The sequence below is a fragment of the Nuphar pumila genome, chromosome 4 (assembly GCF_984573655.1).
Source record: "Nuphar pumila chromosome 4, dmNupPumi1.hap1.1, whole genome shotgun sequence".
NCBI lineage: Eukaryota > Viridiplantae > Streptophyta > Magnoliopsida > Nymphaeales > Nymphaeaceae > Nuphar > Nuphar pumila.
Window position 1 is genome coordinate 117,251,367 of NC_143252.1, and position 25,644 is coordinate 117,277,010.

Below are 25,644 nucleotides of genomic sequence, written 5' to 3' on the forward strand. Positions count from 1 at the left end.
TTTGGGCAACGGTCAGCGGCAGGATGATTGAAAGGGACGCTTCTCTTGTCGTGAAGAGAGGAGAATGACCACCACCATCACATAAACCCCCTCCTTCCTCCTCCACTCGTTCCTCCTTCCCCCTTCCCCTCCCCACCTCGCAGCTACGCTTTCAAACTCATGAACCTTATCTACCACTCGATACCATTCTCTTTCTCTCTCTCTCTCTCTCTTCCCAAATAATTCACAATAAAGAGAGGGTGTTTAAAAAAATAAGTGGAGAGGAAAAGGAAAAGCCATTAAAATGCACAATTATGTGGATAAAATAAAGATTCAGACAAACCCAGATTGTGGCGGCACCTCTCTGAATCTCTTCCTCCTCCTCCTACCTCAACCAACCATCTTCAGATTCATCCATGGGACAACTACCAGCCTTGATTCAGTACCCCAACTGCTTCAGTTACCCACTGTAACCACCACCTCTCCCTCTCTCTCTAGGTTGGAATAGTATTCTATTTGCTCAAGGAGTTCTCCTTCCATAGTGAAAGGAGAAAGGGATAATATGACTATGCATTTGCTGTGCTCAAAGAATGGTGGCCTTCAACTGCATTTGCTGTGCTCAAAGAATGGTGGTCTTCAAAACCATCTACTCTCCAAGAGCTCCCAATTCCTTCACTCCACTCCCTTCCCTAGACGATTTCTCAATTTGCAGAGGAACCCCAGAATTGGATACAACACTTTCAGCCCAAGATTCCTCCCCTCTGCCTCCTCACTGGCATCCTTCAAGGGGGAGGACGACCACGACGTCGCCGCTTCTCCGGCGCCCGCGCAGGAGGAAGAGGTGCCGGAGATGGCGAGGGTGTTCAATGTGTCGTCTCGGACGGCCAAGGCCGTCTCCGTCTGCGTCGTGATGGCTGCCTTGACGCTGCCCCTGGCAATGGGGTCGCTGGGACAGGGCATGGGCCTGAAGAACAGGGTGCTGTCCTATATCACTCTGCTGTCCGGGTTCTACATGGCCTGGAACATCGGCGCCAACGACGTCGCAAATGCGATGGGGACGTCGGTGGGATCGGGGGCGCTGAGCCTCCGGCAGGCGGTCCTGACGGCGGCGGTGCTCGAATTCTCCGGCGCCTTCTTGATGGGGACCAATGTGTCTAGCACGATGCAGAAGGGGATCCTCATCTCCAGCGTCTTCCAGGGGAAGGAGAACCTGCTCTTTGCCGGGTTGTTGTCTTGCTTAGCTGCTGCTGGTACATGGTTGCAGGTACACTTCTATTCATCCATCTTCTATTTCTGACCCTGCTTTTCTTGTTGTAATTAACCCCTTTATTAAATACCATGTACATTTCTATTCATTCATCTTCTCTTTTTGATCCTGCTTTTCTTGCCCTTTATTAAATACCATGTACATTTATATTCATTCATCTTCTCGTTTTGATCCTGCTTTTATTGTTATAATTAACCCCTTTAGTAATATCAAATCGATCGGCATGCTTTCCGTGTTTTTGGAAAGCTGTTCAGGTTATATTTGTTTTCCTTCTCTCTAAACTCTACGCATTTAAGTTGAAAATACTTGACTTGGAGTTGATATGAATTAGCAGTTGATTGACTCAATTAAGTTTGACAATAGAAATTAAAAGGAAGGGGAGTTGTAGCAAGTTTGTTCCTTGTCATGTTAATGCATGTATGATATTTTTCTGTATGAATTGAATGATGAACACAAACATCTTATTGAAAGACCTCCAAATACTTGGGACATGCCATGAACGACGGAAAAGGGGTTGGTCCAAAGTTTCAGACTAGAAGTCCAACACCTACATGAGTTGGCCACTAGGTTCATCAAGTTATCAACTTTTTATGACAAATATGCATTCTTTTAATTGCTGAGAGAGCATCTTTATGCATGTTAATCCTTGATATATTTGATCAAGATATCACTCATGATTGTAAAAGAAAAGACAATCCAAAAAAAAAATCCCAAGACTGCACTCAGGGTGGATATCCAATAAATAAATATAAGTGACCATGTTTGCTATAATCATTGATTGCTTGTTTTGAATCTCTTGTGTATCTTTTCAAGCTTCATTGCATAAAATCATTTCAAGCATGTATTTTTTCCAAATGTACATAGTTTTTATGGAGCCTTTATCTCAAGCAACTCATGCTTCTGTATACGGTAGCAAATAACGTCCCTTTTAATTATATTAACGATAAATCATGAAAATGAATGAGGGGAAACTGTAAAATTTCTGCTTTATATTTTAGAATCCCAAGTCAGATGATCTGTTGTTTCTGAACACATATATTCTAATGTTTATGTTCCTGTCTGTAGCTTCCTTGACCACTTGTAAATACAACTTTTAAGTCTACTATAATTTTTTATAGACTGGAGAACATCAAGTTAAACGACCTGTTAATATATGGTAGCACTTTCAAAGGCACACAAACGTGCAATGAATTATTATCTGATTATCTTTGTGGGCATGCATTCACCAGAGAGAAAAATTTCTAGTCTAAGTAGGTTCACAGCACATATGGTTTATCGTCTGCATTGTACTTCTATTATTCTTTTTCCCTCTTTGTACTATTTTATATGGAATTTTATAGCTCTTATGTACCTTTCAAGTTTTTCATGATCTTTGAGTTGCCAGGCCTAGCTTTAGTTATTTATTCACCTAATTCATTGTATACTTACCTATTATTTTGATGAAACTATAGGGCTCATATATTTTCTTTTTCCCTTTATTGAACATATGTCCATTGTTTGCATGACTTCTCATGCCAACTTGACTTCAGGAAGTCGAACATTTCGAAGACCTACAAGCTCTTAAGTTTGAACTCAATTGATCTCATTGGTTTTACATTAATATATCTTAGATGGATAACTTTATCCTTGTTCAGGGCCAGCTAACATATCTTTATTCTGAACAATGTAGAAGAACCTTTAAGTGTGAGAATCCAACACCCATTTAGTCACTCTTATCTTAATACAGTGATATCAGGGGCCTTCTTTCTAATTCTCTCTGCTGAAATTATTTTTCTTTCTAGTAGATTAGGGAATAGGGATGTGTGGTGGAATCTCTGAAAGTTTATTTCAAGTGACTTTTCTTGTTTAATCTTTCCTTTTATACAATGATCTGTGTCTTTAGATTCTATTATCTATTGGCATTTAAAGGAGCCAATCATAAGCTCTTTTTCTTTTTTTGTTTCCTCTATAAATTTTGAACAATTCTTTCAACTCCATGTACACCTATTTGAAAAATGTTTTCATATTCTGCTCCATTGCCGATTAGATTCTCAGAAATGAAGCAACCACAGCGTTGTGGTCAAAGGTCAAATTGTTCTGCTTATTTTTTTTATAAAAACTTTTGAAGGATACTCTTTGATCCAAAACCACACTTAATGATTCATTGGAATTTGCCAACTGTAAGATTGTGCCACGAACTATGAAGTTTTTATGAGCCACGCTGAGATAAATAATGCTAATAGTTATGTAGAAGGATGCACCACACCCTAGGTAGAGAGAGAGAGAGAGAGAGAGAGAGAGAGAGAGAGAGAGACGGCTGCACATGTAGAGAAACTCGTTAATTAACAATAGGGCTCTCTCTATGTTAAATAGAGAGAGGCCAAAATAATAAATTACATCTAAGTCCTTTATTTAATAAAACTTTCAAATAACCTCCAAACTAAGAAGGTTTAAACTTAAACCACCTACTCTCAACACTCCCTCTCAAGCTGGAGCATAGATATCAATCATGTTCAGCTTGTCACAACATTTTGAGAAATTTGGTCTAGCAAGGGGTTTTGTAAACATATCTGCAACTTGATCTTCCGACTTTAGATATTTGATAGTGATATGTCCAGCTTGAACCATATCTCTTACATAGTGGCAATCAACCTCAATGTGCTTTGTTCTCTCATGAAAGACAGGATTGTTTGCTATATATGTTACAGCCTTGTTATCACACATCATGGTCATAGGAGAGGAAACCTTCACCTGAAGATCATGAAGAACAGTACGAACCCACATCAATTCAACAGCTGTTTGGGCCATAGCCCGATATTCTGATTCTGCACTCGACCTAGGAACCATATTTTGTTTCTTACTTCTCCAAGAAATCAAATTGTCTCCCAGAAACACACAGAATTCTGTGGTAGATTTTCTATCCACTACAGATCCTGCATAGTCAGCATTAGAATAGACCACTATCTGCAGAGTTCCACCTTTCCTGAACAATAACCCCTTTTCAGGAGAAGATTTTAGATATCTGATAATCATAATAGTTGTATTCCAGTGTACCTCAGTTAGTTTGTTCATAAACTGGCTAACTTTGCTTACTGCTAAAGCAATATCCAGTCTGGTCACAGTTACATACAGTAGCTTCCCTACTAGGGAGCGATAGCTTTTGCTATCAACCGGTTTTGACCCTTCTTCAAAACAACTGAACTTTATGGTTCATGGGAATATTTGCTGGTTTCGCTCCCAACATTTCCGTTTCCTTTAGTAAGTCAAGAACATACTTCCGTTGAGACAAAACCATCCCTTCACGGCTCCTGACAACTTCTATACCCAGAAAATACCTGAGTGAACCAAGGTCTTTTGTAACAAAGTGTTTTTGAAGATGAGCCTTTGTGGCTTCAATAGCTTTCACATCATCTCCTGTAAGAATGATGTCATCCACATATACCACCATAACAACTATGCCAGAGCTAGTTTTCTTGATAAATAATGTATGATCGGTTGCTGACCTATTAAAGCCAAAGTGTGACATCACTTCAAACAACTTTTGAAACCATGCACGCGGACTTTGTTTCAAGCCATAAATCGCCTTTCTCAATCTACACACCTTCTGACACTCCCCCTCAACCTCGAATCCTGGAGGTTGTTGCATGTAAACTGTCTCAGATAGATCCCCATATAGAAACACATTTTTCACATCTAATTGGTACAAGCTCCAACCATGCTGAACAACTACTGAGAGAACAAGACGAATGGTACCCATCCGTGCAACAGGAGAAAAGGTTTCAAAGAAATCAATACCATATGTCTGAGTATACCCTTTTGCTACTAATCTGGCCTTGTACCTTTCAATAGAACCATCAGATTTGTACTTTATTGTATATACCCATTTACATCCAACAATGTCAGCATCTGCTGGGGAATCAACTAGATCCCATGTATGATGAGATACTAAAGCATCCATTTCTTCTTGCATAGCCAGCTTCCAGCGATTATCAAGTTCTGCCTGCTGATAGTTCAGAGGAATAGTTTCAGCAGATAAGGCTGAAATAAAAGACTTCATCTGATTTCCAATTCTGACATCGGAGACAAAATGAGATATGAGATATAAGGTACATTGTCGTGTCTCCTTTCGTAGAGCAATAGGCCTGTTATCATCATCATGAAGATCATTATTGTCAGTAGAACTTACCTCAGGGGAAGAAGAAGACGAAGGCACTTGCGGAGGTGGAGCTCTACGCACATATACCAATGGAGGATTATGAAATCTGGAAGAGGATGAAGTTTGGTTCGGTAATGAGGGCACGGATTCCAAAGGAAAAGGAGGTATAGGCAATAAAAAAGACTCAACTGGATCAACCTGCAGTGGGGAATCAGTACTAGAGTAATATGGAGTGAATTCCAAGAAAGATACATCTGCACTAATATTAGGATCATAACATCGATATCCCTTTTGATTTTTGGATAACCTATAAATATGCATTTTGTAGCTTGAGCAACTAATTTATCACGGTCAGGGCCAAATTTGTGTACAAAACAAACACATCCAAATATTTTGGGAGAGAAAGAGAAGAGTGGGGTATTGGGTTTTAGGATATGTAATGGAATTTGATCACCCATGGAAGAAGAAGGCATGCGGTTGATCAGATAACAAGCAGTGGTAATCGCATCACCCCAGTATAACGCAAGAACATTAGATTGAATCATAATGGTCCGAGCAACATCAAGCAGGTGCCTATGTTTTCGCTCAGCCACCCCATTTTGTTGAGAGGAATAGGCACATGAAGTTTGAGGTTGAATGCCATGATCTTGGTAAAATTGTAACAGAACTTTTGATTTAAACTCAAGAGCATTATCAGTGCGAACAATCTTGACAATAGATTCAAACTGAGTTTTTATTTCAAGAATTAAGGATCTGATAATACTTGGAACTTCAGACCGTTCTTTTATTAGAAACACCCATGACAACTTAAAGGAGTCATCAACAATAACAAGATAGTATCGACACTGAGTCCTAGTAGGAATCTTACTAGGACCCCATACATCTGCATGAAGAAGTTCAAAAACTTTATTATTAGACTGACTCTGACTCGAAGGGAATGAGCTTCGATGATGCTTGCTCAGTTGACATGCTTCACACTGAAATGATGTGGTGGAAGGAATTTAAGGAAAGACCGAACGAAGCTTTGACAATGAAGGGTGACCAAGACGGCGATGCCACTGAACAGGACTGAATGAATGTTCCACGGCAGCATGAACATTACCCATTGGATGATGTAGGTAGTAAACTCCATTTGCTTCATAGCCTCCACCAATCTTCTTCCCCGTCAGCAAATCCTGAAAATGACAACCCATCGGGTATTACCCCTGCGTGCCAAAACTCCAGGGGCAGCAGGGGCGAGCCCCTGCCTACCAGGAAACAGGAAACGGCAGGGGCATTGCCCCTGCCTACCGGAGATTGAGAGGCGGTAGGGGGCTAACCCCTGCCAGAGAGAGAGAGCTCGAAACGGGGGTGACAGGGGGCAACCGACCTCCCGTCGGTTTCCCTATCACCCACAGGGGTGAGGAGGAGAAGAGGGAGGAGGAGAAGACAACGTACCTGGGAGGAGGCCGACAGCGGCGGTGGTCGGTGGCGTGCGCAGGGAAGGAGGAGAGGCGGCGGTCGGGGTTGCCGGCGAGGCTTTCGCCTGCAGGGAACGAGAAGGGGGGCGGGGCATCGATCCTCCCCTCCCGCAACGCTCTTAAAGAGCTCGGGGAGGGGCGACAAAAGGGGAAACCCCGATGGGTTTCCCTTATCGGGTTGAAGGCGCGGTGGGGGGCGGCGCACAGGAGAAAGGTTTTTTTTTTCAAAACCCTTTCTCTTGTGTCGGGTTATTAAAACCCTAAAGAAAAGGGGCCCGGGTCGGGTCCGGACCCGACCCGACCCGGGTCCAAAACAAGTTTTTCTTTTGCGAGTTTTACACGAATGGAGCTCCAGTTTGATTTCGAGCCGGGTCAAAACCAAACCCATCATGTTATGGATCAATGATCGAGTTCTAGCCATGCCTTTATTCCCCACAACTTGATCCATGATCCTTCCTATCCCATTCTGGGTCTGGTGAATAGTGTAGGTTTAGACCCGATCCAGATCCAATCGGGTGAGGCATCCCAGTATTTCACAGACCATACCCAATACCCATACCAAACCCTGAACCTGACCTAATCCACTAACCCGTCCCAAATCTGGAACCCTGCCCCATATCCGACCCACTACTTCTACCATAACCCAATCCCTAACCCAAACCCATACTACCCCATTCCTACCAATCCAGACCAGTTAACCGACCAGTCCTTTCCCCGTTGACGGGACCCCCTACTATACCGGTGCCTCAACGCTAGCCGCAGATGGCTCCCACCCAAGGGTGGGCCAGACCGAGACAGCTTCAAGTAGTGGCTATGCAGATCCCGCAAGGGCCAACTTGACCTGTGCACCGACCACATGTCAATGGAATCCATCAGCATCAACCTCCAGTCGAGCAGTGCCATGACGAGGATGACGCTGCCTTGATGAATGATGAAGCCTTCTGGAATGAGTTTCCTATAGGAATGGTGGAACCTCATCAGCAAAGAGCGCCCCTCCACCTACGGGGTGAAGCTGTACCTTCTAGAGTTCGCGGGACTATTCGATGCAGAGCAGTTCTTCGACTGGGCCTATGCGTGCAATTTTTCTTCGATTACCATTCTGTAGTTGAGCACCATCGTGTCTCTCTAGCATCCACTCGATTGAGGGGACTAGCACAGACATGGTGGGTTGAGTTACAAAGGTCGAGGGGATGACAGGGGCAAGAGCGTGTGCAGACATGGGAAGAGATGCAGTCCAAGTTTGTGCCACCGGATCACGCTGAGTGAGCCTACAAGGAGTACCTGACCCTGCGTCAAGGCACCCGTACCGTGGCGGAGTACACTGCTGAGTTTCATCGCCTATCCCTGCGAGTGTAGATCGAGGAGATCGCCTGACAGCAGGTCACGAGGTATATCTCTGGTTTCTGTTCTTCTATTTTTGATGATTTTAGTTGTGTCACAGTCGAGTCATTGGATCAGGCCAACAGTTATGCCATGAATGTGGAGAAAAAAGTTGAAAAGGAGGCAGGAGTATAGAGTTTCCAAGAGCGATCAGACCAGTCGACCCAAGTCAAGTTTCCCAACCAGGGGAGCGAGCTCCCCAAGGAAGGAAGACTCAAAGTTTACCCCAAGAGTAGACACCAACAAGCCTGACCAGTCTGGACCCGCCTATCATACCAGTTCCAAGTCCAAGCCTAGTGAGTCTACCATACGTTGTTTTAGGTGTCAAGAGTTAGGATCTAAGTCACATGGGTGCGGGTGCGGGGGTGCGGCAAAAAAAAAATATATATATATATATATATATATATATATATATATATATATGATATTATTTATATAAAAAAACTCGAGCATCAACAATTGGAGAGTTAGAGAAATTTATTCAGCAAGAATCTTTTGGAAGCAAATGAGACAGATGAGGACATGACACACCGTGAGCCGCATGGACCTAGTCGGCCAAGGGTCCTTCTGGCAGCTTCTGTCCTGTGGCCTCCTCATCGGCAAGAACCTGCGAGAACGCATACTGCTGGGAACATGGCAGTCTCTGTCGCGCCTTACACTCCCACGCCCATTAAATGCTGAGGTCCATCCGTGGGCCCCAATGACGGCTCAGTCCCAGTCCCACTCCCACACCACCCTACTCTATACTCCACAGTCGTCCCTCGACGTGGCCATCTGACATGGACGTCAAGGAGATTTGCTTTAGATTTGGACCAATGAGGAAAGATGAATCATTACAGTGGGCTCCACATCATTCCTCCCCTCTCCCTCTGTATATATATGCGATATCACTCTCCATTAGAAGGGAATGATTCTCTTTTGGTGGGGAATATTTTCGATTGAATCATATTCATGTAATGAAAAAGGGCGGAAGCACCAATAGAGCAAACATCACTCTTTAAGAGTGACCAATAGAGCCACGAACACAAACACCAAATGTGCACACACAAAAACTCTCAAATATAGAAAATGACTTAAAGTCATAAGTTGGATATTATTGAGGAAAGGAAGAGAAGGGTTTAAAACCCATACATTTACAAGGGGGAACCTCCTCTTTATATATAGGAGGGAAGCACTAAAGGGGAACCATAAAGGGAGCTCCCTTCTAGTCGTTGAGAGCCCCAACGGTCATAAATATGACTGTTGGGGCCCCAACGACTAGATGGGTGGGCCCCCTTTATGATTCCAAAAAGCAAAAAACAAAAATAAAAAAGGAAAAAGAAAAGGGGAAAAAAGGAAAAAGGTACATGTGGAATTACCAAAACACCCCTATCGGGTTTTTGGTTTATATAAAACAGAAAAAAAAGCTATATTATTATGTATATATACATATATACGTATATATACTTATATATATATATACGAATGTATATATATGTAAGTATATGTATATATATATATATATATATTTATATATACATAATTTAACATGCCCCCTCAAACTTTACGGGGAGAAGACCGAAAGTTTGCCAAGAAGAAACATGAATCGTGGAGTTGGGAGCGCCTTGGTGAAGAAGTCAGCCAGTTGATACTCTGAAGTGACATATGGCAATGTAATGGTCCCTTTGAGATACTCGTCTCGAACATAATGGCAATCCATTTCGATATGTTTGGTCCGCTCATGAAAGGTGTGATTGCTGGTAATGTATATCGCACTCTTGTTATCACAACAGAGCTTGGTAGGAGTGGAAATGAGAACGCCCATGTCGCCAAGAAGACTTCTCAGCCACACAATTTCCATGGTTGTCATCGCCATAGCCCGATATTCAGCTTCTGTAGATGATAATGAGACCTTCTGCTGCTTCTTGCATCTCCACGAGATGAGAGATTCACCTAAAAAAATGCACAGACCCGTAATTGAGATACGATCATTGGGATTTCCTCCCCAGTCAGCATCAGTAAAAGCAGTCAATTCAAGAGATGAGGAAGAGGATAAGAAGAGTCCCTTAGAGATGGTATTTTTGATATATCACACAATTCTCATTACGGCCGCCATATGAACCGTAGTAGGTGCGTGCTGGAACTGGCTCGCTGCATGAACTGCATGAGCAATGTCTGGACGGGTGATGGATAGATAGGTGAGGGATCCAATTAATTGACGGTAGGGGGTTGGATCTTCAAGAAGAACCCCATCTTTAAGTCTTAGTTTCGAATTGATAACTTCGGGAGTCTCAACTTTCTTTTCATCAGATATTCCTGATTTGGTACAAATTTCTGTAGCTAACTTCATTTGAGATAAGATGTATCCTCGCGCGGAATAAGCCACTTCAATTCCTAAATAATATCTCAAATAACCAAGATCAGACATATCAAAAGTATCTTTTAACATAGACTTAACATCATTTACTCCCTTTTTATCATTCCCAGTGATGATCATATCATCAACATACAGCAGAAGCATAATAATGGAATCACCTGTCCTTTTAACAAAAAGAACAATGTCAGTATAACAAGAAGAAAATCCTAAATTGATTAATACATTACTAAACCTATCATACCAAGCTTTAGGAGCTTGCTTAAGTCCATATAAAACCTTTTTTAATTTCAAAATCTTTCCATTTAAGTTCATACCTCGAGGCGGTTCCATATAAACTTCTTCATTTAAATTACCATTCAAAACGACATTTTTGACATCAAGTTGAAAGATAGGCCATTTTTTAACAAAGGCTATAGCAATAAGAGCTCGAACACTAGTCATTCGAGCAACTGGGGCAAAAGTTTCATCATAATCTACCCCATATTCTTGGGCATATCCCTTGGCAACCAACCTAGTCTTATATCTTTCCAATGAACCATCACACTTAGTTTTTACTTTAAAAACCCATCTACATCCAATGGGTTTCTTGCCATTGGGAGGATCAATGATTTCCCAAGTTTGTGCCTTTTTAAGAGCATTAAGTTCAAGTTCCATAGCTTCATTCCAATGAGCATATTACTTAGCATCATTATAATGAGATGGTTCATGAAAGGAATGAAGAGCAAGTAGGCATGCTCGAAAGTTAGGAGAAAAGGAATCATACGAAACAAATCTATTTGGTATTTTAGAAATCCGATTTGATCTTCTTTGAGAGGTCTCTTCGATTGACTCACTTTGGGAAATTTTTTCAAGGGCACTAGGAGGATTTCTTTCATTCCTTCTAGAGTAGACTTGAATTTGTCTTGAGACATTTTCTTCAAAATTTTGATCATCACTTGGATGTTCAAAATGATCTTCGCTAAGGGATTCACTAGGATCAATATGACCATCTATGATGTTTTCTTGAGGCAACAAGTCAAATAGAAAGGAATAATCAATATTTTCATTTGGTTGGTGCAAAAAACCATTTTCCTTTTCAAGGATTGTGACATCTTTAGAGATATAAAGTTTGTTTTTGAGTATGTCAAAACATCGATAACCTTTTTGTTTTTCACCATATCCCAAAAAGATACATTCAATAGCCCTAGGAGAAAGTTTATCATTTTTATGAGTTAGAACAAAACATTTACATCCAAAAATTCTTAGTCTTTTATAATCGGGAGACATATTGTAAAGTTTTTCAAATGGAGAAAGATTTTTCAAAGAAGATGAAGGAGTTCTATTGATAAGATATGTAGATGTTAAAACTGTTTCGGCCCAAAAGGATTTTGGAATATTCTTTGAAATTAATAACGTTCTTGTAGTTTCTATTATGTGTCTATGCTTTCTTTCCGCAAGACCATTTTGTTGCGGAGTGTTGGGGCAAGAACGTTGGTGACAAATTTCATTTTCTTTCAAATAGCTTTGAAAATCATTGGACATATATTCGCCTCCCGAATCGGACCTAAGAATAGATAGATTTCCCAAAAAATGATTTTTGACCATGGCATGAAATTCTTTAAAGAAGGAAAAAACTTCAGATTTGCGACTTAGGAAGTAAATCCACGTAAATCGAGTAAAGTCATCTATAAATACCACGTAATATGAAAAACCTCCTTTAGAAAAAATAGGGGAAGGTCCCCACACATCGGAATGAATAAGTTCAAATGGCCGAGTGGTAAAGTAACTTCTTTGAGAAAATGGAGTAGCTTTAGATTTCCCAAAAATGCAATCTTTACAAGTCATGTAATTGTCTTTACAAGTATTGTTCAAAAACGGAAAAAGAGACATTTTTACAAAATTTGGATGACCAAGTCTCTCATGCCATATTCCAATACTTTTGTCTTTAACAAGATTGCAAGATGACTTAGATGGAAGAGTCAAAAAATCCATAAAGTAGAGGTCACCCCTTCTATGGCCTTGCCCAATCAGCTTCCCTGACTGGAGATCCTGCACGGTGCAATCTTTAGGTGAGAAAGAGACTTGGCATCCATGATCGGTGATTTGAGAAACGAAAAAAAGGTTTAAATTAACTTTAGGAACGATTCTTACTTTAGGAACAAAAAAGTTTTTAAAATCAAGTGTTCCAATACTTTCAATTTTTAATGAAGTACCATCGGCCGTTGAAACACAAGAGGATATGGGTTCGGAAAAAATATTTGAAAGAGAGTTTTTATGAGATGTCATATGAAAAGAAGCACCAGAGTCTAGTATCCACATACCTGGAGGTGATGAAGAATAGGCGATGGCGGCTCCGGAAGTTGAAGAAGAAGTCTTGAGAAGATGTTGGAGAACTTCGGAGATATGATTAAGAGTTTCTTTGATATCTCCCTCTTTGGCACATTCTTCTTCCTTCTTTGGAGAATTTTCTCCAACCGCGGCAACCTTTCCCTTGAGTTTTGGACAAACCGGTCTAATGTGTCCCAGTTCATTACAATAATGGCATATTATTCCCTTTCTAGGCCCATTATTATTTTTGTTAAAATGGGGAGGTCTATATGCTTTAACATTCGATCCGGGCCTAGTAACGGCTAAAACTTTATCACTCTTAATGCTCAAGCCAAGTCGAGTTTCTTCTTGACATATCTCGGCAAGTGCATCTTCAATAGGTAGGGCTTTGCTTCTATGGAGAAGAGATGCCCTTACTTGTTCAAATTCCGGGCGAAGACCATGAAGAAATTGGAAGAAATGTTTCTTTTCAATTTGTTCCCTTCTTAATTCAATATCTTCCGGAGCCACCCACTTAGGCTCAAGAAGAGCAAGTTCATCCCAAAGAGGAGTTAGAGAACTAAAATAGTCCCGAACACTCATATCCATTTGTTTGGTGGAACGGATTTTTTCTTGACAAAAGAATTGTCGAGCAAGATCCTTTTGGGTATACATACCCTTAAGGAAAAACCAAGCCTCATTGGCCCTTCTAAACTTGGCAATATTCGCACAATTTTTAAGGTCTACATTATTCATAAACCATGCCAAAATTTTGGCATGGTTACTTTCCCAATCCTCGATTTTGGATTGATAATCATTAATAGCTTTGATGCGCTCATCGCCATCAAAAGCTTTTTCAACTTCATTTTCTATTTTGGTGAGAACAAGAGAGGGTTCGGGAGTAGTTCCCATAACAAAACCCCAAAGTTTCTTACCTCTAAGATGATTTTCCATAGCGGAGGCCCACATGAGATAGTTGGACCCATTTAGCTTAAAAGAAAGCTCCACTTTAGAGTCACGTTCCATCGGCACCAAGAGTCCTACCTTTCTTCAAAAAATGAGAGGCACACGATCCAAAGAAAAGCCCAATCACCAACCGAGCTCTGATACCATGTAATGAAAAAGGGCGGAAGCACCAATAGAGCAAACGTCACTCTTTAAGAGTGACCAATAGAGCCACGAACACAAACACCAAATGTGCACACACAAAAACTCTCAAATATAGAAAATGACTTAAAGTCATAAGTTGGATATTTTTGAGGAAAGGAAGAGAAGGGTTTAAAACCCATACATTTACAAGGGGGAACCTCCTCTTTATATAGAGGAGGGAAGCACTAAAGGGGAACCATAAAGGGAGCTCCCTTCTAGTCGTTGGGAGCCCCAACGGTCATAAATATGACTGTTGGGGCCCCAACGACTAGATGGGTGGGGCCCCTTTATGATTCCAAAAAGCAAAAAACAAAAATAAAAAAGGAAAAAGAAAAAGGGGAAAAAAGGAAAAAGGTAAAAAGGAAAAAGGTACATGTGGAATTACCAAAACACTCATATCGGGTTTTTGGTTTATATAAAACAGAAAAAAAGCTATATTATTATGTATATATACATATATACGTATATATACTTATATATATATATACGAATGTATATATATGTAAGTATATATATATTTATATATACATAATTTAACAATTCAACGAGTTTTAGCCTGAGAAACTGTCGTGCGCCAGACCCCAATTAATGGTTAAATGATGAAAATGAAGAATAGGTCTTGAAAGGGTGCATTAAATGCATTATTTATAGTTTCATGCAGAAAAAGTAACTAGAGATATCAACTTTAAACAGAATGTGTGATTCAGATTATTTGCTCATTTATATTGACGTGACATGAACTACAAACTATGAAGTTGGAATGAACTTTTACCTTCTAACCAGATGGCAGATGCTCATTTTTTAGCTTCTACCAACTAGCAATCTACATGTCTTTTGGAAGTTATTAGCATTCGAATGCGAGGGTTAAAACCCTCGCATATTTCAAACCCCCGCAGCCTCCCCTTCTTCTGAGAAAGGAAACCCCTTTGGGGGGACCCTCACCGCCTGCGCCTCCCTCCTCCGCCTTATCTCCCCTCCCGATCGCCCTCCTCATCTCTCTCTCAATCGCTCTCCCTCTGCCTCGTCTCCCTCGACTCGCCGGAGAACCGATATACTCCCGAACACCACCAGCCCCTACATGCATTTGCGAGCTCAGCGCCATCCCCTCTCCTTCCTCCCGATCGTCGTTGCCGTCGTCGTCACCGTGACCTCGCAGGTAAAAAGCCTCTCCTTGCGATTTTCCTTTTTGGTTGGGTCGCCGGAGAACCGACAGAGGGTCGACAACCTCTATCATGCCCTCCCTCTCTCCTTTGTTTCCGATCAGGAGGTCGTTGGCTCATGCCGCCCCTGGCCCTCTCTCTATTGCTGGAGGGTCGACAATCCCCTATCGTTCCCTCCCTCTCTCCCGTGGTGCGCCGGAAGGCCGGCAAGGAGCCGATGGCCCCCTGTTGCGATCTTCCCTCCTCCTTTGCTCCTTGCCGGAAGATCAACTCATCCAGTGTCGGGTTGACCGCACCCGATGCCGCACTCGCACCTGCACCTGCGTCGACGCGAGTGCGGGACCCTGCTAGCCGAATCAGGGTGTCATAGGTTAGGACATGTTGCCTCCAAGTGCCCCACCATGACCAAGAACGCCCATTTCATAGAACCCGTGGTCGAGCCATCGTCAGATAGTGAGAGTGAGGGCGAGTCCTCGGTTGAGGGGGAGCATGAAGGAGAAGTCGTAGAGTTCAATGGTAACGTCGAGAATTTATTGTCTATTCGTCATGTCCTAACCGTACCTCGAGAGTCAGCCCCCGCAAAATGGTTGCAAAATAACATCTTTAGAGCCAGGTGCAATTGTGAGGGTCATGCGTGTGATATCATCATTGACACTGGAGCTTGTGAAAACATGGTTTCTGAAAACGTTGTGTCCACCCTGAATTTAAAAACAGAAAAACTGGCTCAACCATACAAAATGACATGGTTCAAAAGGGGGAAATGAAGTTCCCATCACCCAACGATGTCTAGTCAGATTCTCTACGAGAGAGCATTACCACGATGAAGTGTGGTGTGATGTGGTCCCTATGAGTGCCTGTCATATTCTCTTGGGACGTCCCTGGCAGTTTGATCGTAAGACTATTCACGATGGCCGTAGGAACACATACTCGTTTGTTTTTAAAGGGCATAAAATAATCCTCCTTCCTATCAAGGAGACCGGTTTTCCCACTGTGGATAAGCCCGAGCGAGTTTCCCGACTCGCGGGCCTATCCTACCGGACTTTCTTGAGTCACTGCAGGGAGGACGATTATTGCTATGCCCTGGTGGCCAAACCGACTATGAGTACGTCTCTTCCTGTTCCCGTGGAAATCGCGCCCCTTGTCGAGGAGTTTCATGATATCATGCCAGACGACCTTTCCGATGGCCTACCTTCGATGAGGGTGGTGCAGCATGCCATAGATTTTGTCCCCGGATCGAGTCTACCAAACCTATCCGCGTATCACATGAACCCGTCAAAGCATGCCGAATTTTTAAGACAGGTCCAAGAGCTACTGCAAAAGGGGTTCATTCGTGAGAGTGTTAGCCCTTGCGCAGTACCCGCCTTGCTCACTCCCAAGAAAGATGGGTTCATGCGCATTTATGTCGATAGTAGGGCAATCAATCGCATCACTGTCAAATATTGTTTTCCCATTCCCCGGTTGGATGACATGTTTGATATGCTGGCTGGTGCCTCCATTTTTTTGAAAATTGATTTAAAAAGCGGGTACCACCAAATCTGTATCTGGGAAGAGGATGAGTGGAAAATGACATTCAAGACACGTGATGGGTTATACGAGTGGTTAGTCATGCCCTTCGGGTTATCAAATGCTCTAAGTACTTTCATGAACATGATGACCCAAGTGTTGCGTCCTTGTATCAGACCATTTGTCGTTGTCTATTTTGATGACATTTTGGTTTACAGTTCCTCATTGTCTGTTCATTTGAGTCATTTACGTCAAGTCCTAGAGATTTTGAGGAAAGAGAAACTCTATGCGAATGCCAAAAAGTGTGAGTTCATGACGTCAAGCGTGGTGTTTTTGGGTTTTATAGTGTCGTCTGATGGAGTGAAGGTTGATCCTCCTAAAGTCCGAGCCATTGTAGAGTGGCCTACCCCGCAGACTATAGGAGAGATCCGTAGTTTCTATGGGTTGGCCACCTTCTACCGTTGTTTTGTGAGAAATTTTAGCACCCTCATGGCCCCTATCACGGAGTGCCTAAAGGGTACTGGTTTTCATTGGACCTCAGCCGCGGGCAAAGCTTTCACGCTCATCAAAGAGAAAATGACTAGTGCCCCCGTCCTAGCCCTTCTTGATTTTAGCGCAATTTTTTATGTTGAGTGCGATGCCTCTAAAGTGGGGATTGGTGCCGTCCTGAGTCAGAACCGCAGGCCTATTGCGTTCTTTAGTGAAAAGCTGACTCAGTTGAGATGCCAATATTCTACTTATGATGTCGAGTTTTATGTCGTTGTACAAGCCCTTCGTTATTGGAGGCACTATTTCATTTATAAGGAGTTCGTCTTGTACATGGATCATAAGGCGTTGAAGTATTTAAACAATCAAAAGAAGTTGAGTGCCAGGCACGCCAAATGGGTCAGTTTCTTGCAAGAGTATACTTTTACGATTCGCCATCAATCAGGTACTCTGAACAAGATAGCTGACGCACTTAGCAGGAAGAATAGCCTTTTAATGACTATGTCTGTGTAGGTCATTGGGTTTGAGCAGTGCAAGGAGTTGTACCCGACGGACCCTGATTTTCAGCAGGTATGGGAAGGGTGTCTCTCCTCTACCAGCACGACAGACCCACGGTTCACTATACATAACAATTACCTTTTTCGAGGTAATCAACTATGTGTGTCAACACTCTCTCTTAGGCTTCAGTTGATTTATGAGTTACACGAAGGGAGACTAGCTGGGCATTTTGGACACGATAAGACATTCACACTGTTAGATGAACGCTACTTTTGGCCTAAAATGCTTAAAGACGTTGTCAAGTTTGTCCAGAGTTGTTGAGTGTGTCAAGTGTCCAAGGATCGACGTCAGAATAGCGGTCTGTATAATCTTTTGCCCATCCCTGAGCGGCCTTGGGAACACGTCTCTATGAATTTTATTGTGGGTCTTCCCAGGACCTCACGTTGTTTTGACTCCATCTTAGTTGTGGTTGATCGGTTTTTCAAAATGGCTATCTTTGTCCCGTGTAAGCGAATCACTGACGCCTCTTTAGTAGCCTCGTACTACTTCAAGGATGTGGCGCGTTTCCATGGGTTGCCTCACTCGATCACCTCAGTTTGTGACACTCGCTTTATGAGTCATTTTTGGAAATCATTGTGGGCCTTATTGAAAACCAAGCTCCAGTTCAGTAGTGCATACCACCCGCAAACCGATGGCCAAACAGAAGTCGTGAACCGCACCTTAGGGAACCTACTGAGCAGTCTCGTGGGGGAGAATGTCAAGACATGGGACCTAGTCTTGCCACAAGTCGAGTTCGCCTACAATAGTTTCATCAACCGGTCCACAGGCAAGTCTCCTTTTCAAGTAGTTTATGGGCGTTCACCAACACATGTGGTGGATCTAGCACTCGTGACTAGCCTCCAAGACCCAGCCCCAGACGCGTTTGATGCTGTTGAGTATATGCGTGATATTCACCGACAGGTCCGAGCCAAACTTGTTGAAAATTATGAAGCTTACAAAGCTTTTGTGGACCAAGGTCGTCGTGATGTTCAGTTTCAAGTAGGTCAGTTAGTATAGGTTTACCTGCGTCCTGAGTGTTTCCCAGTGGGTACTTATGGTAAGTTGAGTCCTAAGAAACATGGCCCTTTCAAGATCCTCCGACGATTGGGTCTGAATGCCTACCTCCTTGAACTGCCCGATGATTGACACATTTCGCCTATCTTTAATGTGTCTGATCTATATGCTTACTGTGGTGACAATAAGTCGTCAGAGCCGACTTCTTCTTAACCAGGGAAGAATAATGCAGAGCAGGATTGGGCTGGGCCTATACAGAGTGACCTGGGCGTGGACAGGGATCTCAGCACCAATGGGATGGATGATCGGACCCAGATGATGGATCCGATCGCGAGTCCGGTACCACAATGCAGGGACGTGCCCCTGTATTCCAGGCGAGCGAAGGTCTAAAGCGGCACCGCACTTTGATAGCGTCCTAGATCCATCAGCAGCGTGGAGCTTTCTCGGGTCCAGGGACTGGATCCGAGACTTAGATCCCTTCGCGCCCTACTAATACCCTGCTTTAGGGTTACGTAGAGGGGGGGGAGATTGATTTTTTGGGAGTCTTTGGTTCTCTGTCACGTTCAGCTACATCAACCTTTTCATTTTGCTTTTCTTTTCTTTCCAGCCCCAGTTCCATTCCCTAGTTTTTTTGTCATTATTCATTATAGTTGTAACGCCCCAAAATTTCGAACCTTATAATTTCCTTAAAATAGTTGGAAAATTCCTTTTCTTTACAAAGTTTATTTTTAAAAATCAGCAGAAACGATTTCTTTTAAAAGAAAAATGACAGGTTTGACAACCTTGGGCACGTTAGCGAGAAAACAAAGATTTACCATGGACGATCTGCAATAATACTTAGGAAACCATTTCTTTTATTAAAGTGAGTATCAAGTTTGTACAAAATTTGGATTTCCTCAAAGGAAAAACCGTATAAAAAACCAAAATGTCCAGAAGAAGAACTACGAGCAGAAACAGTGGGTCCTTAAATCATCTCGCAGTCGCGCCATCGCCTGATGCACCTAATCGTCACTTGTACCCATGAAATGGGTTAGTTTTGCGAAAAACTAACAGGAGAGTACAAAGACAGAAAGAACTAAATTAGGCATAGATAATTTATGCAGCAGGTAGTAACGAGCAAACTAAGCAGTTAGACTGGAGGAATAAGCTAAGTACAACAAACTGAAAAGGGTGTGCATGCTCAATTTAGTTATTACTTGATAACCGGCCATGCAGGTACATACATGGCACGTGAGTCGAAACAGTCGAGTCCAAGCCGAGTGTTCATTATGTTAAGTATTTTAAAATACCTCGGTTGTCTGACTGAATCCTATTCCTATGGAGACGACCGATGGTCGAGAGAGTAAGTCCCCAAGGCTTGATAGGGATGCATCCAACTTCTGCAGAAGTGTTAGGCTAACTTATATAGCCCCTATCCCTAACCTCCGATGATTGGGGAAAAACGGGTCTTTTGCCCTTTTAAAAAGCCATAAATGGTCTGTCCATCGGAGTTGGTACCCTTCGTCCTCTCTTTTGACGAAGCCAGGTTGAATTGAGTGCGACGGGGTTTCTTAGCCGTTGCCTCATTCTTCATGCTCTGGTCCATTAGACCGAAACGAGCATCTTGCCTATGAAGGCGATCCCATTTTTATATGTGTTTTCAACAACGTGCACTAAGCACTAATCGAGGTCATAAGACTCTCTCATCCAATCGTCGTAGTACTAACATGCCTCGCATGTTCAAGAGAACACTTACGAGGAAAGGGATATAGGTCCTTAATAGGAGCCTCGGGAGTGTGTTTCGCAGAGATATAATGTTTTTAAAAGCTATTTTAACATTTCAAATCTCTCGAAACGACACACAACTTGCCAACATGTGGCATGTGATTTTCTCGAATCTGACATCCGATGACGCAGTGTCTGGGTGCTATGTAAGTCACGACACTGGTTTTGGTAAATGGGCTTCACAAATGAACCCATCACCCAACAACTTGATCTTGCCCAAGATCAAGGGTTATCCCAAAATATATCAGGTAAAAAGTGGAATAGGTATTCCTCCCGAATACGCTGAGTCTATGGCAAGGCAAAAACGAGAGACAATAATGCGAAAAGCAAGAGCCTGGGCGCGAAGCGCGACGGCAAACGGAAACAGGAAATGCAAAAGCAAAGGACAAGGATCACGAACTCGCGTCCTTGAATTAAAAGACAGTAACCAGTAAATACGAAAGTAAAAGCCTGGGCGCAAAGCGCGACGGCAAACTGAAACAGGAAATGCGAAAGCAAAGGACAAGGATCGCGAAACCGCGTCCTTGAATTAAAAGACAGTAAGTAGTAATTGCTAAAACAAGAGACTGGGCGTAAAGCGCGACGACAACAAAAATAGGAAATGCGAAAGTAAGGACAAGGATCGTGAAACCGCGTCCTTGATTTAAAAGTGTACTTATATACATATATGTATATAAATATATCATTAAGTCCTTTCGATCTTTAATTATTTAAGCTTGATTTAATTATTTAAGTCCTTGTGCAACTTCTCCTACCTTGGGGTATTGCGAGAATGAAGTCGTCTACGAACGTAGGTGATCGTTGGTTTAGTTCGCGGGGCGCGAACGGGCTCCGTTGCGTAACACTGCAAAAGTACGACTTTTAGAAGGCATAAAAACGAGTAAAGGTAGAGAGGAGACTCGACTTCTCTTACCTTGAATGGAAGGGGGGCTTCCCACCCCCTTCCGTTGGCCTGTCGGAAGGCAAAATAAGAGAGAGACGGGGTCGCAGGGGCCAAATGCATACCTGCGACCCTCGGAAGATGAGGCAGGGGCCAAATGGCCCCTGTCGAGTTTTGCTCGACAAGAAATGGGACAGGGGCCAGAGGCCCCTGTCGGTCTAGAGAGGGGCAGGGGCCACTGGCCCCTGCTGGGCTTTTCCAAAAGAAGGGAGGCAGGAGCCAAAGTGGCTCCTGCTTCTCTTTTTAGGAGAAGAGTAGGGGCCATCGGCCCCTACCAAAAGAGAAGGGCAGGGGCCTATCGGCCCCTACCAGAAGAGAAGGGAGAGAGCGCAGGGGCCAAAGGCCCCCTGCGGCTATCTAAGGGGAGTCAGGGGCCAATGGCCCCTGTCGTTCGTGGAGAAAAAAAGGGGGACAGGGGCCATTGGCCCCTGCGGGACTAAAAAAAAGAGAGGGGCAGGGGACGATGGCCCCTGCCGGAAGGTGAACAGAAGGAGGGGGAGTCGCAGGGGCCTTTGGCCCCTGCCTGCCGTAATAGGGGAGGAGACAGCGAGAGGGAGGGGACTCACCTGGGGCTGCTGGAGAGAAGGGAGGACGCCGGGGAGGTGGTTGCCGAGAAGGGAGCTCGCCGGAGAGGGGGACGTCGCCGGCGGGGCTCGCAGGGGAGGAGAGTGAGGGAACGAGGGAGAGATGGAGTCGGGGGGGGGGGGGGGGAGAGAGAGCAGAGACAGAGGGGAGAGAGACGAGAGATGAGAGAGAGAGAGAGAGTCGGGGGAGCTTCGTAAGCCCTCCCCTTTCCCCTCTCGCCCTTTAATAAGGAGGGGGTGCACACAGGGCCCGCCCCCTGTGTCGCCGGAGACCCCCCCCCCTGCCGTAGGCTGCCAGCCCCTCTGAAAAAGGCTTTTGAGGGGCTGGGCACGGGTTGGATCCGGGTCGGGTCTGGACCCGACCCGGGTCCGATCTCTTTAATTTTTTTTAAACTGGGTTTTACAGTAGTTCTTTATATTTTTTAAATAAACCATTAAGGTGGATCGATTGAATCGACCCCCCCTGCTTTAGTGTTTTTCCCTTAAGTCATTTGTTTTTGCACGACTGATGGTGCGTTGAAAGATCAACATTAACGTCGGAACTTCGATCTCTCGCTGAATCAATAGTTCAGTAAGATGCTCAATATTCATATTTAGCGCTTGCACAGTCCTTTAAGGGTAGACTTAAAGCTCTTCATACAATCTACATAGAGAGTATCCCAAGTGTCAAATGTCAAAGGCTGAGCTATAACCTTAATATTAAGAATGCCTCTTTGCTTTTGTGCATTAATGGATCTCTATCACTGATATGCCTACTAAAATGTTGCAAGATTTTCACTGTTTTTAAAATGTTAGTGTCCTGGAATAACCCAAAGCCTTTTGAAATAGCACTGGATTTAAATTTATCACAATATTCTCCTCATATTCACAACACTTTTTTATGTTGTCCATCGTAATCTAGCACCAATTCATATTTGTTTTCTCCATTTTTTCCCTTTAACTAAACTTTGGCCAGCTTTTTTCCAATTCTCCCTTGTGAAAAGCATGCTTTCGATAATTTTTGAGATATGTGTTAATATATTCTCAAGAATGATAGTTGTAAAATAGGTACGGATGGCTTCATTTGCCACTATTAAATGTTGTCCATGTTATAAGTCTGAATCTGATTAAGCCATTTTATTCTTTGAAGTGTTGTACTTTAATCCGTTGATCAAGGATCGTACAAATTTTGAAATGGTTCATAACTGTAATATTTGTTGATGTATTTCTGTTTTATGTGTGTGTATGCATGTACATATGTGTGCATGCATGCTTATAGAAAGGTAGTTTGGTCTTTCAAGTCATCCTTTGCAGGGTACAAATGTTTTTTCATGTTGTTCGTTGTGTTATACATAAACAATGCCCCATGTAACTAATGTTTATTGAACAAATGTAAGAGTGATTGTCAAGCTCCCAGAAATACTAATATCACTAAAACAACATCAAAGTAAGTAGGTTGATCTATGCCTGTTCATCGTCAAACCTATTTTAGTCAATGTGAATTGAAATCTAATATTTCATTTGAGTGCACGAAATGAATCAAGGGCTATGAGTGATGAAAAACTCGAAATGAGATATTATGCTACTGTCAGTAACCATGAAGAAAGCTGTCATGCCTGAACTCATGCAGGAGATCTTCTGGCACATAAATCATCTGTAAGCATACAAGAGATCTGCTACATCGATCATATGCTCTTGATCTAAAATGATACTTTCAAAATGATGAAATAATGAATTTAAGCAAAGTTTGCTAATTTTGTGGTGTGAATTGCATGTGCACATGCAGTTCTAACATTTTCCCTTGTTTATTTAAGTTTCTTTTATTGGTTATAATAGATAATTAATGTCCCTATGTCTGATCAGGTTACTGAATAGATAATATGTGTGTCTGGTCAGGTTGCATCATCCTACGGCTGGCCGGTCTCCACCACACATTGTATAGTAGGAGCCATGGTGGGATTTGGACTGGTCTATGGTGGAGTTGGTGCAGTCTTCTGGAGTTCCCTGGCCAGGGTAGCTTCTTCCTGGGTGATCTCTCCAATCATGGGGTCTGCAGTCTCCTTCCTCGTCTACAAATGCATTCGGAGGGTAGATCTTTTTACCAACTTTATTTCTACATCAACTTATTTGATATTTCTGATATTCTGCCATTGCTTCTTCAGTTTGTGTACAGTGCTCCAAACCCAGGCCAAGCAGCAGCAGCAGCTGCTCCAGTTGCAGTGCTTATTGGTGTTACAGGTATCTCCTTTGCGGCCTTCCCCCGCAGCAAGAATCTGTTTTTTGCATGCCTTCAGGCGCTTGCTTGCGGCATAGTAGGTGCAGTTATTGTTAGCAGAGTCATCTACAGACAGCTGGGTCACCTTCTCTCTTCTGGAGATGCACTGAAAGACCAAAACAAAGCCCCCCAAAACATAGGTTTCCTATCAAATGTTGCTGGTCCTACTGGCACGGAGCTGGAGATAGTTTACGGCGTATTCGGCTACATGCAGGTTCTATCTGCCTGTTTCATGTCTTTTGCTCATGGAGCAAATGACGTATCCAATGCCATTGGCCCACTGGCAGCAGCATTATCTATTCTCCATGGTGGTGCCTCTGGAGCTGTAGTTGTGATCCCAACTGATGTTCTCGCTTGGGGTGGGTTTGGGATAGTTGCTGGCTTATTGATATGGGGATACCGGGTAATTGTAACCATTGGAAAGAAGATAACAGAGTTAACTCCTACCAGAGGGTTCGCGGCAGAGTTTTCTGCTGCATGGGTGGTGTTGGTGGCATCAAAACTTGGCCTTCCAATATCTGCAACTCATACTCTTGTTGGGGCAGTCATGGGGGTAGGTTTTGCCAGGGGGCTTAACAGTGTGAGGGCAGAGACTGTACGCGAAATCGTGTTATCGTGGGCAATCACCATTCCAGTGGGTGCAGTGCTGTCTGTCTCATATACTGCAATCTTAACAAGGCTATTGCCATTTACCATGTAGAGCATGCAAAGGAAGATGTATTGCTTCTTTGGATTCTTAAGGTACAGGACAGTTCTGTTTGGAGCCTTTTTTCTGGTGTTGTTTCATAATGTGATATTTTTCATATTATGACAGTGTCGGAATTTGGTGGATTCTTGGTCAGCTATGTTACAAGGACGCTTCAAAACGGACACTGGACATGCTATTCTTGCGTGATTTTCTATCAAGAACAATACATAGGAGGTCGCTACATGAGAGTGAATTGGAGTATCCTTGTAACTTAATTGGTTACTTGTTACTGCCAACTTCTCATTGGAGATCCAACGTGTTACTTCTTAACGCATCATTCATACCCAACAATAAATATACTGAAAAATGAAAAGAGATCAGCTGCCCACAAGGTCTGCTCCTCTGCTAATCTGGTAGGGGCGACTTGTGAACGTCACCAAGTTAATGGGTCATAAGTTTGAAACCCACTGGGGGTGTCATTTGCTTCACGGTCAAAGCTGTGGGTTTTTGAGGCATGGATTTTCATATTCTTATTCGAAGCATGTGGGTCTTGAGGGTGTGTTTTATGGCACGTCCCCAACACCGCGCGGGATGAAAAGCCTCAAACTTGCACGTTTGTTAACAAATGTGGGAACGCGGCAGACTTGCAGAACGCCGTCCGCCGCGTTTCGTCGATGGGCGTCTCTCTCTCTCTCTCTCTCT

General features: G+C 43.1%; 1 protein-coding gene across 4 annotated transcripts; it reads left to right on the forward strand.

The window, feature by feature from the left end:
• The first annotated feature begins 253 nt into the window (after positions 1 to 253).
• LOC149840769 (inorganic phosphate transporter 2-1, chloroplastic-like) lies at positions 254 to 25,297 on the forward strand. 4 transcript variants are annotated; one of them, XM_090003311.1, is made up of 4 exons: positions 254 to 1,243; positions 23,876 to 24,067; positions 24,142 to 24,995; positions 25,069 to 25,297. In XM_090003311.1, the coding sequence occupies exons 1-3, from the start codon at positions 542 to 544 to the stop codon at positions 24,952 to 24,954; spliced, it is 1,707 nt and encodes a 568-aa protein (XP_089859437.1). In that variant the 5' UTR covers positions 254 to 541; the 3' UTR covers positions 24,955 to 24,995; positions 25,069 to 25,297. The 4 variants fall into 4 exon arrangements, with proteins under 4 accessions (XP_089859437.1, XP_089859438.1, XP_089859441.1 ...); XM_090003312.1 differs by having other exon boundaries at positions 25,097 to 25,297; XM_090003315.1 differs by having other exon boundaries at positions 24,142 to 24,217.
• Positions 25,298 to 25,644: the final 347 nt, after the last annotated feature.

What these genes read in the sequence shown, in the direction of transcription:
- LOC149840769 (XM_090003311.1), top strand. Translation starts at nt 542, where the DNA reads ATGACTATGCATTTGCTGTGCTCAAAGAATGGTGGCCTTCAACTGCAT. An exon ending in CTGCTGGTACATGGTTGCAG is followed by an intron (nt 1,244 to 23,875) that starts GTACACTTCTAT and finishes GTGTCTGGTCAG; the next exon opens with GTTGCATCATCCTACGGCTG. An exon ending in TCTACAAATGCATTCGGAGG is followed by an intron (nt 24,068 to 24,141) that starts GTAGATCTTTTT and finishes TTGCTTCTTCAG; the next exon opens with TTTGTGTACAGTGCTCCAAA.